This window comes from Chamaea fasciata, unplaced genomic scaffold (assembly GCF_029207755.1).
Source record: "Chamaea fasciata isolate MVZ Bird 193981 ecotype frontalis unplaced genomic scaffold, bChaFas1.0.hap1 SCAF_4, whole genome shotgun sequence".
NCBI lineage: Eukaryota > Metazoa > Chordata > Aves > Passeriformes > Sylviidae > Chamaea > Chamaea fasciata.
In genome coordinates this window covers 78,535,891-78,554,231 of record NW_027094089.1, presented here as the reverse complement: position 1 = coordinate 78,554,231, position 18,341 = coordinate 78,535,891, and the positions used below count along the sequence as shown (strand labels likewise).

At 39.0% G+C, this 18,341-nt stretch overlaps 1 protein-coding gene across 1 annotated transcript in view; it reads right to left on the bottom strand.

The window, feature by feature from the left end:
- LOC136288703 (connector enhancer of kinase suppressor of ras 2-like) overlaps positions 1–18,341 on the bottom strand; it is a 40,872-nt gene that overhangs the window by 5,067 nt on the left and 17,464 nt on the right. The window contains exons 4-7 of the mRNA XM_066182179.1: positions 17,756–17,804; positions 16,528–16,703; positions 15,024–15,097; positions 9,532–9,603 (exon numbers count right to left, since the gene is read on the bottom strand). Of these exons, the coding sequence (XP_066038276.1) occupies positions 9,532–9,603; positions 15,024–15,097; positions 16,528–16,703; positions 17,756–17,804 (371 nt within the window). The remainder of the gene's footprint in view (positions 1–9,531; positions 9,604–15,023; positions 15,098–16,527; positions 16,704–17,755; positions 17,805–18,341) is intronic.

Genomic DNA, 18,341 nt, shown 5'->3' with positions numbered 1-18,341 from the left:
AACCTAAGGGAAAAAAAGAAATTAACACACAGAGGGAAAAGTCACTTCTTAAATGCTCAGCAAATGGAAAATCAAGAATTATCTTAATTTCATCAACAAGGAGATGAAAAAAGCCCTAATAGTGACATCTATAATGCCTGGGATGTTTTTAACCATTCTCTTCCTCGGTGACTAAATTCTTAATTATGTCATTAATTTCCCAGAATGTTGATGTGAGAGTTTATCTAGAAGCAGCTCTTTTTTGGTTTTTGAACATTTGCAACATCAAATTTGCTAATAATTATCTTCTTGGTTAATGAACATTATAATTACAAAAACATCTTTCACAGGCCTCAAGCCAGACATTAGTGAACAGTACATGCAATATCAAAAGGACGAGTTGTTTCGCAGATTAAAACAAGAAAACTGTTCAGTGTCATTCTTTCCCACTTGTTCTAGAGGAGAAAAAAAAGCTTTTAAGGACATATGTGACTGTTATTGTCCAGGAGAGTGGTGTGTGGGAGATGGGAGGCACAGCAAGGAGGCAGAAAATGAAGGAAGAGTGAACTCTCCACTAAAAATAGCGCACAGTTCAGCACGTATTGATCTCCTGGTCTCAGCAGCTCCGCAGAGGCTCCGAGCAATGATCTTAATCTGTAATATTGGATACAGCACCGACTCACTGCACGGCCTGCAGCAGAGCCTTCCACGGATCTTATGACTTCCCTAAGTAGCCAAAGGGGACAACAACATTCACTTCTTACAGGGAATTGTGAGAGGGTTTAATTTGCTTGCAAAACTATGAAAATAAAGAACTGTACAATCATATTGCTTTGCCTCTCAGTATTAAGCCAGAAGTGAGCAAATTGGAGATGAAAATGGAAGTGATGATTAGTTTTCCCAAATACCAACTGCAGGGTTAGGACTGCTTACAGCCGTTGTTTGCATCAGCACATCAATAACTCATCTTTATCATGAGGGAAGTACATTTAAAATGGATTAACAGATTTACAGAGGAGCTTTTGCACAGTCCTCACCAGCATCATTTCCCTCAGCAAACGGTGCCTTGATCGCCTGCCATTTGCTTCCCTTGCAAGGCAGATCCTTTATTGCAGGAATGGCAATGACATCATTCCCTGCTCATTATTAAGCATTTGTATTCACTGGTTTTTCATCAGTTGTTCCCAAATTTCTAAACTCATTAGCACTGGAGCAAAATAGTTTTAGTCATACTTTGCCATATGCCTTTGGCAATTAAGCAGGATGGCTCAGTGCCTTCAATGGAGGTTCTGCTGAAGCACCAACAATAAATTAGGACTAATTACCATTTTCCAAGTTAAAACAGACACAGCCATTTGTGTGGTCAGTGCGTGGATATTTATATTGTCTTAAATTTCTTGCAAAATTTCTTTTGTTGCTCGTTGTTTATTTGAGGGTGTCAGATCTTGGAAGCATATATAGACACCGGGTGAAGTGTTACGATTGACTTTCCAGAGCCAGGGATGTTCTGAGGATACCCAGGGTATCAGCTTTAGGCATATGGCCTCAATGGCCAAATCTGGAATTAGCTGAAGTTAATCTTCCTTCTCTAAGGCTACTCAGGCTTTTCTCCTCCAAAGGCCAAGATCATCCCCAGCTATAGTTACAAGGACTTTCTTACCTCATTTACCACAATTCAGAGTCAGCTCTTTGTCAAGCCAATATAAAGGGTTATCTGATGACATTCAGTGGCTTATCATGATAAAATCTCTTCTGATAAACGAACTAGAATCTCCATTTTAGGTTTTGTGTTTTTTTAAAAAACATGAGTGAATGTTTTTGAGGTTAATCAGGAGATATACAAGTGGTGAGATTACAGTTCATTTTCTTACAGTTAATATATTTTTTTTCCCAAGGAAATGCAAACTCAGTTCAAAAGGAACCCTGCATTAACTTGATGAATTTCCTTGATGAGCAAACCACTTTCATTTTTCAGAAAACTACAGTCAAGGTTATGAAAGGGTCTTTGTGGAGAGCTTAGAAAGGCAGGCAGTTGGTTCTGAACTCTGCCCTGGGTGCCCTTTGGCAAACATTGGGGTCCAGTTGGGAAATGGGAGCTCCTGTCAGAGCTGGACTCTCAAGGGATGGAGGATTCACCTCCCACAGAGGGTGGAGCACTGCAGGGCTCTGTGTGCTGCACCAGGCCAGCACAACCCCACGGGCTGGATGGCTGATCAGGGTTCTAGAGCTGTGCCCCAGTAGCTCTGGGACTTCCCTGTGGTCACAAGGAGGCCTGGGCTGCCCCGGCAGGGGCACCTTTGGGATCTCACGTGCACGTCCCTGTACCTTGACCCTGGGCAGAAAGCTGGGCTGCCTCCCCACAAATCCTGCCTTTTTACCTGGAGAATTTCAGCAATTCTTTCCTGTTGATAATTAAGCAACTTAACCAGGATGTTTCACTGAGTGTAGGCCACCCAACAGAGCTTGGGGTTTGCATTCTGGATGGAAATTGTGATGACACAGAACAGCACTAAATGTCCCTTGGATCCTCTGCCACAACATTTTACCTCCAGGACTGTACAAATAAGATATTTGTATAAGATATGAGATTAGTATATAAGATATAATCACTGTCTTACCAAGGCTCGTTGTAACAATCTACAGGGGACCAAGAAGTGGGTTGTTTTTTATTGCCTGTACTTCAGTGAAGCAAAGGCAGGGGAAGGTTAGCCTCGAGTAAAGTAATCAAAATGCACAAGTAAGTTTTGTACTTTGTCTCAATTAAATTCTAAATAAATCAGACTTGGTTATAATTAATTCTGTTGGTTACAAACAGGCACTGCTGTCATTGCTTTGGGATAAAATAGAGCTGCCTGGTAGTATTTAAGTTAAATTTACTGAGATAATTCTGGTTATTACTCAGGGATTACAGCCCATGGCCGTTTCTGAGAGTCTGATTCTGCCCCAGGCCTGGGCTGTGATGAGTGAAGGCATCAGGGCAGTGAGGAGCTGAGGAGCTGCTCAAGAGTCAGAGCCTGATACTGAAGAGTGAATCATGCCTAAAATGCCCCAAATTTTCAGGAATCAGGATCTCATCCACTGACGGAAACACTGGGAAATATTAATGGAGGCCAAACAGTTGGAAAAAATTGCACATTGCTTTGCTCTCCTAACACTGTATTGAAAACAAGAATATGCCACTCCTCAGTATACCAATTAAAAAATTTCTGTTTCCTGGCTGTTGTAGTTTACTGCTGCTGAGCAAAGGCTCAGCCAGCCCGTGGTTAGTGAAAGGTTCTGGGAGTGAAGGCAATCAAAGTTTCCACAGTGGCATCACACTCCCGCCCTTGGCTGTTCCTTTGAGTCCAGAGTGGAAAAAAGCAAAAATAAACAATAAAACACCTTGAACAATCTCAGTTTTGGAGAGAACTATTTCGTGTAGTGTAGGAGAATGAAAACCAAGGGCAAGAGGATAACCTTCTTTCTTCCTGTGAAAAAGGGGTGAAAAGTTACAATTTTTAGGTTATAGTTAGAACTGTTCCATAAACTCATGGAGAAGAAGTGAGGAAGAGGTGAGTTTCTGTGGCTCAGAAAAGTCTTATTTGCTAATATCCTCACTTATTGCACATACCAGGTGGCTGGTTTTAGAATTAATCATTTAATTCAAATGAATATATAAAGAATTATATACCCTGAAAAGGTATAAATTCAAGAAAAAGTCCAACTACTTGCACTATTTCTCTCTGTTAACTGTTCCTTCAAAAATGAGGTCTATGAAATCCTGACACATTAAAAGAAAGAATAAATAAAATGTATTTCCTATCTTCCTTGCATCTTTTCATCATTAATTCTTGCCCTTGTAAACCACCTCAGCTTTATGTTTGGAATGTTTCAGTGCAGAGATATTTTTTTCTTCATTTTTGAGATTCCATCTACATTTGAGATTTTTTGGTTAAAAAGGAAAAACTAGAACTAAGGGGAAGTTAAATTTCACTTGAATCAAGTTATCTTTAAGTCCATTAGAGATTCCCTCAAACCATGTATTTCATACATAGAATATATTCAGTTCACTTTACATTTAATTTCTGATCAATTTCTGATATTTGTATTTTTTTTACGTCACTGTGATAATCAGATTCCAGAATTCACAGTAAAATTCTTTGCAACACACAACTAGATTTAAAAATTGATTTTGTACTTGCTGACTTCTCTGACCAGTCTTTCTTTCTGAACACCTGAAAACTCAATGCATTTCCCATTTGGGTTCCTAAGGTACATTATTTTCTACGATTATGCAGGTAATACATTAATTTAAGAGAATAAAGGGCGCTGTAATGGGGGTGGCTGAAATGATGCCTTAATTTTCCTCCACACAAAAGAAGCCCCAAAGCGTCTCCTGGTGAAATTTAACCCTGAGCAGACCCTTCTCCATGAGCTCATCTCTCCCTGTGTATCAGCCCCCAGCAGCCTCTGCCTCTGCTATTTGATTTGTCACAGTTGCTGGGATTTGTTAAGCAAAATCATTCATGGGATAAACTCTGAGTACTCTCAGATTTCGTAATTTGACATGACTGTTGATCTTGTTTCATGCATTGTCTTCTTAGATTAGTCAGGCTGGAAAAATAGGAAAAAAGCCCGAGACAGCTTAAGAATTGACAAGTGAACCAATCTGTGCCCTCTTTGCATGTGCATCTACTTCATGCACTTAACGGGATTTTTTTTCTTATTTTTAATTTTTTTTAACTTTCCTCTGTCAAACAAATGCACAATTATGCATCTGTACTCAGAAGTCTGGTTTGGTGTGGGTGGTTTATTTTGTTCAATGTTTTTTTCTTTTCCCCAGTGGGTAATAGACAAAAAAAAAAAAAAAAAAAAAAAAAAAAAAAAAAAAATCACTGCTTTGTAGCAAATAAATTACCCCTCTGGTACCAGCATTTTACTGTACAAATATAATCATGTATCACAGAGAATAAAAGCACACAATAACTGATAGGCTGTTATTTGATCTAGAACCAATAATATGTCCTAAGGAAATCACCGAAACAGTCACAAAAACTCACTCAGCTGGAACTTCTCTTTACTCAATTATTCAAGCTTTTACCTGAGCTTTCACCAAATGGTTGGCCCAAAGGAAAGCTCTGGAGAAAGAAAACTTTGTTTACAAGCAAGAGAACTGAGCTTAGCATGGCATAAACTATGGGTGGGGTTTGGGGCTTTAGAGGTGATTTTTTTAATGAAATGGGATGACTTCCTTGTGAGATTGTGTGATTCCACTTCCACATGGATTTTAAAAAATCAGCTCAAATAGGCCAAATAATGGCTATTAAATGTCTGGCTAATTAATTATTATGGAATTTCTTATTTCTATGACTTATTTATATTATTTCTTATTTATATTACTTCTTATTTCTATTACTAAATCTTCAGATTTGGCGGGGTTAACTCCATACCTCCAGGAAAACAACACAACATGGACAGTGACACTGCCTTCACCTCAGAGATGTGCTGGGCTGGAATCACTAAATCTGCTCTACAAAATGCAGCTGACCTGTTTGGCTCCCAGAAGAGCTCTGTCAATTCACGCTGGCACTATTTACAGCAGAATTCAGTTAAGTTAATTTTGTAATTTTAACTGGTGCAGAAGGCCCGTGCAGATCCTGCCTCCTGCATGAGGGATCAACTCTCCCCAGTGCTGATTTGGGTGGTGCTGGACAATCACAATTGTGCACTGCAAACTCCATCAGCCACTGGGGCTCGGCCTGAATGAGGGGGGAAATGGAAATTCACAAGTCTAATGTAAATCATTCAGAAACTGTAGAAAGGAGGTGACTTGCCCAGAGAAGGAGGTTTGGAATATTCCAGCTCAGTCCTAGGAATTCCTGCTGCAGTGTTTTGCCCCGGCAGGACACAGCAGCTTCACTATCACCCTGTGCACTCCTGCGAACATCATGCCTTCACCCAGTCCTTGTGGCATGCAGCTAATTCTGATCAGGAAATTGTTTTACTTGTGCTGCACTTAGGAGCTTTTGTGTGAGAACAATAAATTAGAGGGCTGCTGTGGCCTCGGGCGTGGATTTGAAACAAGTTTATGGGAACATAAGAGAAAGGAAAACCTGCTGTTTATGATTACAACACCATTGGGAAGATCCATTCCAGGGGTTTCTGTTTGAAAAATACCTTTCCTTTCTGCAGAATTATCTCCTGGCTTTTTATCAGGTAAGGGGCTGAGAGTAAGAGCTCTGTAACAACTTACTCAGCTCTATCTGATAAAGAGCTGTTAAATTAGGCAAGACAGATTTGACAATCTCCTGCTCACTTGTCCAGTTTAAGAGGGAAAATGTCTAATAGGGGCTCAGGCTGGAAACTTTTAATTGCTTTATATAAATTAACACCCAAGAACTTTACTTGGGTGTAAGTTTATATAAAGGGGAGACAAAGTGCATTGAAGCTGTAAAAGATATGTTAACCCTGGCTCACCATCTGATTTGGCCAAGACCTGTCAAAGAGACCAATGTGCCTGAATTTTAAGGGAGAAAACTGAATTAACTTTAGTAATAAACAGGATGATTTAGGGAAAGTCTCGAGTAACTCACTTGGTTGTATTCTATATATAAAATTAGATAGGAGATACCATAAAATTTGCTTATAATCAATAGAATTTTAATTCAGAATACTTCAATTTTGAAACAGTTCTTTTTAAAGAAATATTGTGCTATAATATTTCAGGTCTTGGAAAATAGAGGAGTGACTCCTTTAAAATCAATCATCATTCTGTTTCAGTAGCAACTATTTGTTATATTTCTTGAATGAACGCCTAAGATTTATGGGAGTTATTAAAACTGAAAAGTTAACCCAGTTATCCAAATCAAAAGTGATCAAATTATTCAACCTAAAATAGAAACTTTAAAAATTTAATATTTGGAATCCATGATGAGATTGCAAATGCACTGCACTGCAGACTTCAATGGCGTGTAAGTTTTAAATAAAGTAGATATTATAAAACAACTGAATATTAAATTCAATGCTAATTAAAGCCATAAACAGGTTAAGTGTGGTGTGGTAGGAGATGAAGCACTTCTGGGAAATAAGGCCTTTAACAAGCTTGGAGTACCAACCTAGAGATGAGCTCATCAAGTTCATTATTAATTCATTTCTAAGAACATGGCTCTGCTCGTGTAAGACCTGACAAAACAGCACGAGCATGAATTTTGCAAACCTGAGTAACACAGCAGGCAAAACTCAGCCACAGCTGAGTGCCTCGATCTGCTACACAATAATCCATCCCTCCCCACTGAGGTCCAGCTCTTCCTTCAGCAATGTGGGATTAAAAGCACATTAAAATATTCCAGCATGGAAAAAAAAGTAATAAACAGTGAATCTGAAGTGAGAAACTCTAAAAAGGGCTGCTAAAACAAAAGCTGGTGGTAAAGGCAGTTGAAGAAAGGATAATATTCCCCTCGCAGTGAATGAGGAATTTTCCTTTCCATGCTAGGACTCCTTCACTTTACAGCATGAGGGGTCCCCACTTCCATCAGCAGGGAAAATCCAGTTAAATTCTGTGCTGAAAACAGGAATGGGAGATACCACGCAAAGCATTTCCCCTATTTCCTCACATTATGGGGTCAGCAATTTGCTGGGAAGAGAGAGATTTGTGAAATCAGTATTTTAAACACGTTTTTCATCTATGAATCTTGCTTCCTCATTTCAAATTTCACATAGGATCTCTGGAAGAAGGAATTCCAGGAAGCCTGTAAAAGCTGCAGGGATGCCCAGGGACTTGGCAGAGGTGGCAGAGTTATCCATCATTTGGGTGGGGAGTGAATTCCAATTGCTCTGCAGGGACATAATTGCTGAAGGGAAAATACTGCACAAAATACTTCAGGTAAAAGTTCACCCTTTGCCTTCTTCCCAAAAAATCAGGGAAAAGGCTCTTGTAAATTCCAATGTAAATTATGTAAAGGATGGTATGGTATGAAAAGACATGCTGGCACCTTCCCAACTGTTCCTGTGCTCCAAGGCCTCATTGCCATAACATGCAGTTTCCTGGGCTCCCCATGGAAAAATCAATGGATGTTGTAAAAGCAGCTCATCAAACGTGTGTCAAGACTTCCTGGTTTTCCTTGAGTCAGAACATTTTATGTATAATTTATAGATAGGATCAGTGGCACTTCAACAAACGAGGGCTACCTCAGCAGCTGAAATCAAGGGAGACCAGGCAGAGTTAAACCAGCAAAACATCCTCACTTTGGTTTTGTCCAAATAAACCTGAACCACAATACAGAACTGAGCAATGGAACATTAACAACATTTATAAAATATCTTTCAGCAAACTTGTACCCTGAAAGTATCTCTCTCCTGATAACTGAAGCTCATCACCCTCATTAGTGCAGGATTAACAGGCCTCAGATAGTTTCACTCCAGCCAGGCTCATACCCCAACACACCTGAAGAGCCATGTAAGCCACGGAATATAAATGTTCAATTCAACACTGATTTTTAGGCCTTAATATTCCAAAGAAAAAACCTCATCCATATCTATATTTCGAAGCTGGCAAACATTAAGGGATGACTGTAAGTAAGAACATCTCAAAGTTTCAGTTTTCTGTGCCAGGAAAGATTTAAGCCTTCCCAGTCTGGTGAGCTTGTCCCAGGTGTCCTTGTGCTTTCCACCTCAGCTGGGAATAAACAATTTTCTGATGTAACAGGAGGAAGGGAGGACATCTGACTCTGCCTTTTGGGATCTAAGGCCCCGTCCCACCTTCACCCAACCTCTGCCTTCACCACTGAATCAGAAAGGAGAAGCACAGAGTAATTTGGGTTAGCAGAGCTCCTGGGAGGTGTCTGTTCCCACACCCACCCACAGTAGGGCCAGCTCTAATGTTGGATCAGGTTGTCCAGTGCCTTGTCCAGTGAGAAGTTTGGAATGTCCTCCCAGCACATTCCAAGGACATTTAGAAGCTCACTGAAACACCAAAAATGGAACTTTGCTTGCCTCTGCTCTATGTTGGGACAGTGATGTGGTGAATAAAACTTATTACTGCTGACGTCCCATTTGTTGGGGCTTGTTCTTGGGACTAGAAGGAGAATCTCTATCTCTATCTGAATCTCTATCTCTATATCTATCTATATCTGTATATCTATCTATATCTCTATATCTATCTCTGTCTACAGATATTCTCCCCACCACCTGGGTGTACTCTTGCAAGCTTTGGTGTGGGTGCACTGTTTAATATACCAGAAACACTGATCCCACTAAGACTTCCAGCCTTTACCTACAAATGACCACAAGGTTGATGAACCCTAAGCCCATTAGTAAAAGAAAACATTCTAATTAACACAGATGAGACCAACACAAGTAACTTTTCTTTGCAGAACTAAGATGTGTCATGGCAGGAAATGTCAGAAAAATGAGCCACAGAACGTAATGTATTTGTTGAAATTAATGGAAGGCTAATTCCTGAGAACACCATGAGCCAGCATTCCATCGGGCTCCAGGAGTCTGTTCCCGTGTGAGATGAAATATTGAAGCAACAGGATAAAGAAAATCCCGCAGTGAAGGGGACACTTAACTCACCTGTTCATCTCTTCAAGGCAGTCGGTTGCGAAGTAGAAGCTCTTTATTTTGGGGTGACATGCTTTGAAGGCACTGTAAAAAGAGCACAGAGAATATAACACCCCTTTTCTTTCAAACAGTTTGCCTACAAATACACCAGACTGCTCTATGATTCTTCAGCATGTCACAGGTTTCATAGGCATTTGTCATCTTCAGTCTGAATTTTGCTGCCTCAGTTTGTAGATGGATTCCCCCAATCTTATTTCATTTACATTTGTGAGCCTCATACTTTACAAAAATTTCAAAAGCCCTTGAATGACTTAAAAATATAAACCCTTTGGATAATCACTGATGTTCTACATCTAAAAAAATCTTGGCTGAATTAGAAAGACTTATTGAGTATATTCAAGTACATCTTAGTGGTATTCCAAAGATCAACTAAAGGAATAAATGTTTGATCCCCCCACCTCTCCTCATGTATTTAGATGACTGTTTTATGTTCTACAAAAAGAAATGCAGAGGGCTGCTAAGTTGAGCTAGAAATCACTGGAATAATAGATAATAATCAGATGGCATGGGTGATTATAATTCACATAAAATGCTTTTTATTAATGCTTTTTATTAATGCCTTTATGTGGCTTAATCCCTGGGCTCTCACTTGGCTGAGCAGTTGAAAATCGCTAAGAACAATAATCAACAGTTTTTACAAATTTTTGTGTGGGTATAATGAAAAGGAGTTTTGCTATCAATGAAATCAGAACACCCCAACATTAAAGACTATTGATTTGATTAGCTGGCAAATGTTAAAAAAAATACCACACTATCATTCATAAAATTTATGTTAAAATACTGACATTTATATGGTGATTACCAGATGTAAGAATTAGATTAGGAACCATTACGTCTGGAATTATGAAGAACCTGTGATGCAGCATTTCCACTATTAATAGCTAAATGCAAATGAGTGTTTTATTAATTACTATGACTTATTGCAGTTTTGAAAGACAAGATGAAAGCTGAAGAAGCTTCACCTGGGCACAGTGATTTTTAAATATATATAATTAATACAAATGCATTCAGCAACAGCTTTCCCAACAAAAGTACTACAGCAGAGTTGTATTTCTGTGCAGTTTCCTTTTTCATGAGATTAGGGATCTAAAGGGTAAGGTTATCTATGCACAGAGGGTTATCATTAAATATTAAATTCCATAAAAGGAGACTGTAGAGGTACTTAAGTGTTGTTTTGGCATCTGGACGGTGATAATTTCCACTGCAGAGCCTCACTGCCCTGGCTGCTTGTACTTTGCAAATAAAAGCAGTGAGTGACTGAAATCCCACACAGGGATCCTGGTGCCCACTAGATGGCATAGGCTTGTTAATTATCTCTCTTTTGATCCTTATATAAATGCAGTTTTAAGTATGCTCTGATCAAATTTATGCTTTCTTTTAACTGATTGGTATGAGTGGATTTTAGTGTCAAGAATTCTTATTATGCTTAGTCTTCTGCTTTTTATGTGGAACTTTTTAATCCCCGTATGCCAGTTAAGTACCAGCAGCTCCAACTGCTATGGAAACAGCTGTGGGTAAGAAAGGTGAAATAGTTCTGTGTGTCTTTAGACATGTGAATTAGTGCACCTCGTGGCACATCTTTAATTACACAGACAATAGCAAATACTGCACTTTCAACAGAAATTCCTTATAGTACTACGGTTTTTGATGCTCAAAATAGAAAATCATGACTAAACAAACACTCCTGCAAAATTCTACTGTTGGTCTGAATCTCCTCCTGCTCCACTTGCCCAACCATCTCCCAGTGGGACTGGCTCGGATTGGAGAGGATAAGGTGGTGGATCTAAAGATCCTAATCCCCTTGGCTAATCCTGAGAGAGTATCACATGATGGAGTTTCTGCTTGTAAATAGGATTATTTCCCTAGACAGGAAATTTAAATACATACAAATGCCAGCATTGGGGCTTCAAGTCAATGTTAATGGGTGGAAGTTAGTGTGATAAACAGAGTTTAATTTGGCTCCACTGTGCTCCTGTAATGTGATAAAATCTATGATTAGTGGATCATTTTCTAGTGGAAGGCATCCCTGCCCATGATAGGGGGTGGAATGGGGTTACCTTTAAGGTCCCTTCCAGCCCAAATGAGGCTGTGATCCTGTAATTATTAGAATATTTTACATTCTCACAGGAGCCCTGCCTCAGTTAAGGCACAGAGAGGTGAAATCAGGAGTATGCAACAGGTCAGGCACTGTCTGCAGGGCTCCTGGCTCAGCGGTTACAGAACTTGTGAATGTGTCATAAAATGCAGAAAGAGCAAGATTTTTGTCAGGGAAAATCAGTTAAGTGCTGCAGGTCTGGCTGCTTTTGCAAAGGATTTTCCACATGCCAGGCCCCTGCAAACAGCTCTAATTGGTTACTGTATGAATGTTCCTTAAGATCTTTCTGTCTGATACTGTGATAATTTCCTGAGATAGTGAACGTTAAAGCTGCAATAATGTATTGCACTGTTAGGTATCTGCAGACTGCAGAAGAGAGATCTTTATTGCTCGGAAATGGAGATCCCAATTCTGTGCAAACTTGTGATTTAAACGCATTGCAGTTCTGTGTGAAGGCTGCAACGCACAACAATAAATCCATCTTCATCTCCTAGCTGTGTCACTAAGATTATTATCGGGGAAGTGTTTAGATACATTTCTAGCATTAGGATCTGGAGTCTCTAGGGGAACAATTTGAGATGTATAAATATGAATAATTTAGAGGAATTATATCTATATATTTACATTTGGCTTGGTTTGGAGGGCCCCAGACCGGCTGGATTAATCAAGATGTGGTGTAGTGAGTGCCAGTTTAAAGAATAATCCCTTCATCCATTGGCTGCACTCCAGCTAACACAGCCCAGGAAATTTCTTCCTTGTGGGGTGGCTGGCGGGGGCTTTGCTGTCTGCAAAGACTGCCAAGTTCTTTTCAGAAGTCATAAAATTATGACACTGTAGTAACATTTAAGCTGTACCTTCATGTCTGCCTGTACTACAGTGACAATTGTATAGAGCTCTGACAGCACACTTGCAACATGAAGTGCCAAAACTGTGGCATATCCTTGATAAATTTAAGACCCAAATTTGCAATAACTAGGCAATGAAATTTTTCACTAGGTGGAAATTGTTGAAGGTTCAGGCAAAGCACCAGTTGATAAGGACTAATTATACCTGTGGCTCAATTGATTTTTATACTTGGGGATCAGTGTCATTGTGGGGCATTATAATTACCAGGATCTTTGAAAATAATACGATATTCATGTCATGCCACAGCATACAAGCTCAAATAACCATAATTTCTCATACTCTATGATCACTTTTAATCAGAAGGATACAGATGTTGCCTAAAAGCAATGGAAAGTTTTTCAGTGACAATGCAAAAAGCCTCCTTTAACAGGGACAAGGTCATTGCACGTCCAGCTATAGCCTGGAGAGCTGAACCAGCCTGAGATAATGCCATGGTTCCTGTAATAATCAGGGTACCTTCATTAAATGCATTACTGAGGCAAATCATCAAACCATACCGAATGATGCATTCAATTATCTATATTCTTGTGAAACTTTCTTAAGGCTATTCCATCACTGTGAGCCATGGACATCAGGAACAGCCAGGCTGGAGAGCAGAACTCCCTATCCCACAGAACAGTGGGAGAGAGAAATCCATTAATTATCCCAGTAAGCCTTCAAATCCTTTCGTTTCAAAAGGGCTTGAACATTTCACATCAATAGCTCTGAAAATAACCCTCTGAGATCTGAGGGGAAATCCAAACCGAGTTCCAAAATGTTCTTAGTTCTGCACTGGGGAGAGCTGAAGGAAAACTGACATTGTGAGTTTGGCTTTTCAGTGGAACCAGACAATGGAATGATGCTCACTCCTGGTCTTGTGGGACAACACAGGAGAGGATAGCTAAGTGTTTTCCACAGGTGCTTGGGTTGGAGCTGGCTGGACACAGCCAGGGCCCTCATTCCCACGTGCTGAGTACACTGAATTTCACTGCACTCACTTCCAGATAAAATAGTGGCTAAGGTAAGGTGCAGTTCTTGTGATGGGGGAAATACATAAATGGTAGTCCATGAAGGAAGAAATAAATGGAAGTTCAGCTCAGGAAAAAAGGGAATATACTTATGAACATCTTCATTATACTTTTACCTCTGGACCTGCCTCTTTTTGAAAGGATTCAAAGCCTGAAGGTTCTCAGCTTTCAGTCGTGTGCAAAGTTTTAGTTAATCAGACCTTTTCCTGTGCATATACCCTACAGAAATCCTTCTCTAAGCTGAGTTCTGAGGGATTGTGTTCTCATGCTTTAAGGAAAGCTCTGGAAGCTATTTCTAGCTGTGCACAATGACCTTCTGTTTGATCTTGGTTAATTCACTGAAATATGTTAAGTGCTTTATATTATAACAAAAGGGTATTATTTTTCCTGTATTTTTGTTCAATATCATTATTAATATCTACTCATTGCTCTGAGGTATTTATAGTGCTCAGTTCATGTTTAATTTCTATAGTGATACCCTCAGCTGAAAGGAGATATAGAAGTGTAAATTGCACTGTCTTGTACTTCTCTGACACAGTAATAATATCTCCAGACAAGAACAGGCAACTGAAGTTGTTTGATTTTCTGATGAGCAGTCTCTATTGTAATTCATATCTTCAATATTTCTACTGTATTATGCTCATAGTTGTAGGACTTGTTTCCTCTGGCCAAAACTACATTCAGTCATTGGAAAAGCACAGGAAAAATCCAGGATGCTTAGTTAAAAGTAGGAAAGCATACAAAAACAAATGCAAATAATTTAGGAGATCCCAGCAAAGTGCTACTCTCAAAGCATTGGAACTGTTCTGTTAAACCTGTTGATTGCAATTCCAACACTTTTTGGAAGCAGTTTCCAATGAGTGTCTGTTATTAAATATTCCTTAATTGTGGAAAGCTTTTTAGTGGAGTGGAATGTAGAAGTAGCAATATGCACACAAACAATAATGCAGAGTTCATTTTGCATATGGAACCTAAATATTTTAGCAGCTGAGAGCAGCACAATATTGGGTATGAAATGCTTCCTCCATAAAAGAGAAAATTAAGATTATATTCACCATCCCCTGCTATGATATCTGTTATGCTATTTCCTATGGGAAAATACAGCCCTACTGAACCTGAGAAAGTTTTATCTCTTTACTAAAGTATTCATAGCTTTTTGATTTACTTATTTAACTGAAGCTGTAAGTGGACTATCTGGCAAGCTGGCTAAAGAGTTATTCAGTTCGTTTTAATCCAGTAAATGGAATTTACATTACATTGCATCTCTTATAATAAAGAGAAATACTAAAGCTTAAGTGGATCTATGATGTTATATTTACAGATTTCAAGGTTTTTTTCTCAGTAACTTCCTTCTCTGGACTTTGCAAGTGTTCAGTACTATGTATAGCAAACTTCCAAGAGCAATTCTTTATAAACATGATTGACACATTACTTACTGTTTTCGTCTGCATTCAATTGCTCTGTCTATCCTGAACTCGGGTAAACTAATGAATCCTTCTGCTTTTTCATCCTATTGAATGAGAAAAATAAGAAAAAAGATGTAGATGTAGAAAAAGAGCACAGAATTGAAGAAAAGAGAAATGAGCAGCAGCTGTTTGGGTTTTATGCAAAGAACAACTACCCAGTCAAAGAAAATACTGAATGTATTTTGCACGTACCGTTTTTATTATGAAATGGATTCAATTCATCACACAATGTAAATAACCTCTCTGAGGTAACTAAACTGATAATTTCTCAAAGGAGGCATAGCCATCCCTATCTCCTGCTGAAGATCACAGGAAACCTTTCAGCCCCAAACACAGCGCCTAAACAGAGGAGAGCTCTCAGATTCTTCACCATAGATCTCCATTTTACAGCTGTTTGGTGGATGTCTCTCTCTAAAGTCACAGTTGTCACACCACCTGCCCTGCTGATGGCCCCTGAGGAGCCTCCTTGACGAGGTCACCTCTGATTAAATGGAGAGGTAATAACCAGGAAATGTATCCTGTCACTTTTTGCTTCTTTTGAAGCAATTCAGCAGGAAAAGCAGGGAGACGTATTAACACCAGGCAGGTTTTTGAAAGGTATCAGCAAGGGCACAGTGAATTATGGTTTGGTTTGAGCCACAGCCTGAGAGTCGAGGGGACACAGCCAGTGCCCCCCACCTGGCACGGGAAATGTCAAACACCACAAAGCCTCTTGATCAGCCACAGCCTGAACACCCTCTTGGGCTACAAAAACCACAAAAACTGAGGGGAATTATGCTGCTAAACTCGTCCTCTGGAAGAAAATGGGAGAGGTGGAGTGAAAGATCAGTAACCAAAGTAGGCTGCAGAGTCCAGCTCAAGCCCTCGGGCTGCTGCACACAAATGGAAGAGCAGCTTTGAACCATTTTGGGCTTGTCCCCTCTGTTATTTTCCCTACATTTATGCAGATTGCACCAGCATAGGCCCATTGGTTTTCAGGAAAATTTCACCAAGAACAGCATTTTACACACGAGAAACTGCAGACTCCAGACTAATTCAGCAAAAAGCAAGAGGAACATTGATATAAAAATAACTTCTAGATTAAGTGATTTACCAATTCAGATTTTCACATCTGCTTCACAGAATGCTTAACTAACACAAATGGTTACACTTTACACGTTCCCCCTCCTCAACTGAAACTGAGGAGAGTTGAGTGTGAACACTGTGTTAGTCCAAATAAATCTGTGGAAAAGGATTAACTACAGCCATATTCATTTCTTAAATACTGCCATGAATATCTGCTTTTTTTTTAGGTTTGAACATGGACTTGGAGTCTTTAAAAAAGATTTTCAACTGAAATGTTTCCAGCCCTGAGTGTCCCAGACCTGGCAATTAAAGTGCCAGTTCCTCTGAGCATACAGTAAAAATAGACTTTAAAAGCACTACAAAGCTTAAGGTTTCATTTTTACTTTGTCCAAGCGTGGTACGTACTTACATTCTGGTTTGTGTACCAGTACAAGGAGGAATCCTTCAGAATGAACCAGTACTTTTTCCACTTCTGGGTGAAATAACCTTTGGCATCCTTTTTCTTCCAGAGCCAGCCTTCGCAGTCGCCATGCCCCAGGTCCTTGCAGGAAATGCGCCTCCTGCTCACGCTGGAGAGGGAGCTCCCTGGGAACACCACGGGGTGAGAGGGGGGAAAACTGTTCCATTTTTAATTCAAAACCCTTCAAGTCAAATCCTCTCTAGAACTTGGAATGAACCATTTCCAAATTCAACAATGCCCTGCAATTTTTGTTTCCCCGTGAACACAAAATAAAAAGGGGCTTGGTTTGTGCAATTTTTTGTTTAATCTAGAGAGTTAATTCCTCTAAGGGTTGATTTTTATTTTTTTCTGATTAAGATGGGCAGCATCATTCAAAGTAAAACGTATTTGTTTAGCTCAATCAGGAACTCAGAGTATGACACAATCTGTACACAGATGCAAACACTACTTTTTTCTGTTTATCTTCGCTTCAGCAGCAGAAGCCCTGTCAAATTATGGGACTTTCTAAACCAAATTTTTATAACCAATAAAAGAGAAAGATTGTTCACTTCCATAACAGTGCACATGCTTACATGATTTTTATCCTGAAGTGAACAACAATATTTTTACTTTACAGCATCCTGTTAGAGGGACAGCAGCAGGAATAGGGTTGTTTTTCTTTTTCTTGGTGTTATTTCAATGAATCTTAATTTAAAGGCTTAGATTGCCTGGTAAATATTAATAAAACCAGTTTTTAAAATAAATACGGTATAATTTATTTTCCTGAAAAAAAGCTCTGTAGGAAATCTCCTTAACAAATCAGACTTTTTTTTTCCTGTGACATATCAAGTTTATGATGCTACAAGAATTACATTTGTCCTACAGCTGTGAAACAGAAGAAATTTAGAGAATATAAAACACTATCGTTTGCTATGCATTATTCCACAAGCAAATTCTCATCCATCTGCTCATAGATGAACCTTGCCTTCTTCCTAAGGAAAAGGAAATTTTACCACCCACCCAATCAATATTGCACCTATAAAACATTTATTTTGGTAATTTAATTTGGTATTTTCTTTTGTCCCTTACCACCAAATTTAGAAATATTTGGATCAAGTTGAACTTTCGATACAGATCACTTATTATTAGAGAAGGAGCCTCATTTTCTAGTTTAAAAACGTTAACTGAAAGAAGTTACCTTTTGACCATTTTCTGCTTTTTACCCTGAGGGAAGCGTAATGGAATGACTGTAAGGAAAAGAAATAAATAAATTATGAAACACCAATGCAAGTAACAGCAGTAACATGTAAGAGCTTTCATTCACTCTCCTCTCCAGGGTTATCACAGCATCAGTGATCACAGGATCTCCCTTCTGTCATTTTTCTCATACTACTTTCCTCAACATCATAAAGAAAACAACACTCTGTTAAATCTGCAAATTAAAATCACTTTTAAAAATATCAATTACAATTTCAATGAAACCATCAAGGATTATTTGCATGAATAGCTGTGCAGTAGCTTGAAAACTAAAGATATATGCTCCCATGAATGAGCTAATAAACTGACAGGTATTTAAAGTTTGTTGCATCAATGTAATAATTATAAAAATATGCATTCAAAAAGAAATATTCACCATAAACATTATATGCAAAACACTGTGCTCAATGAGTTGTCAAAGTCACTCTTCCCACCACAGAAACAAGTTTTTTGGGTTGGTGGTTGACAGAATAAGTCTCAAGAGAAAAAAAACCCAACCTTTTTTAATTTTGTGGCAGCATTAGAAT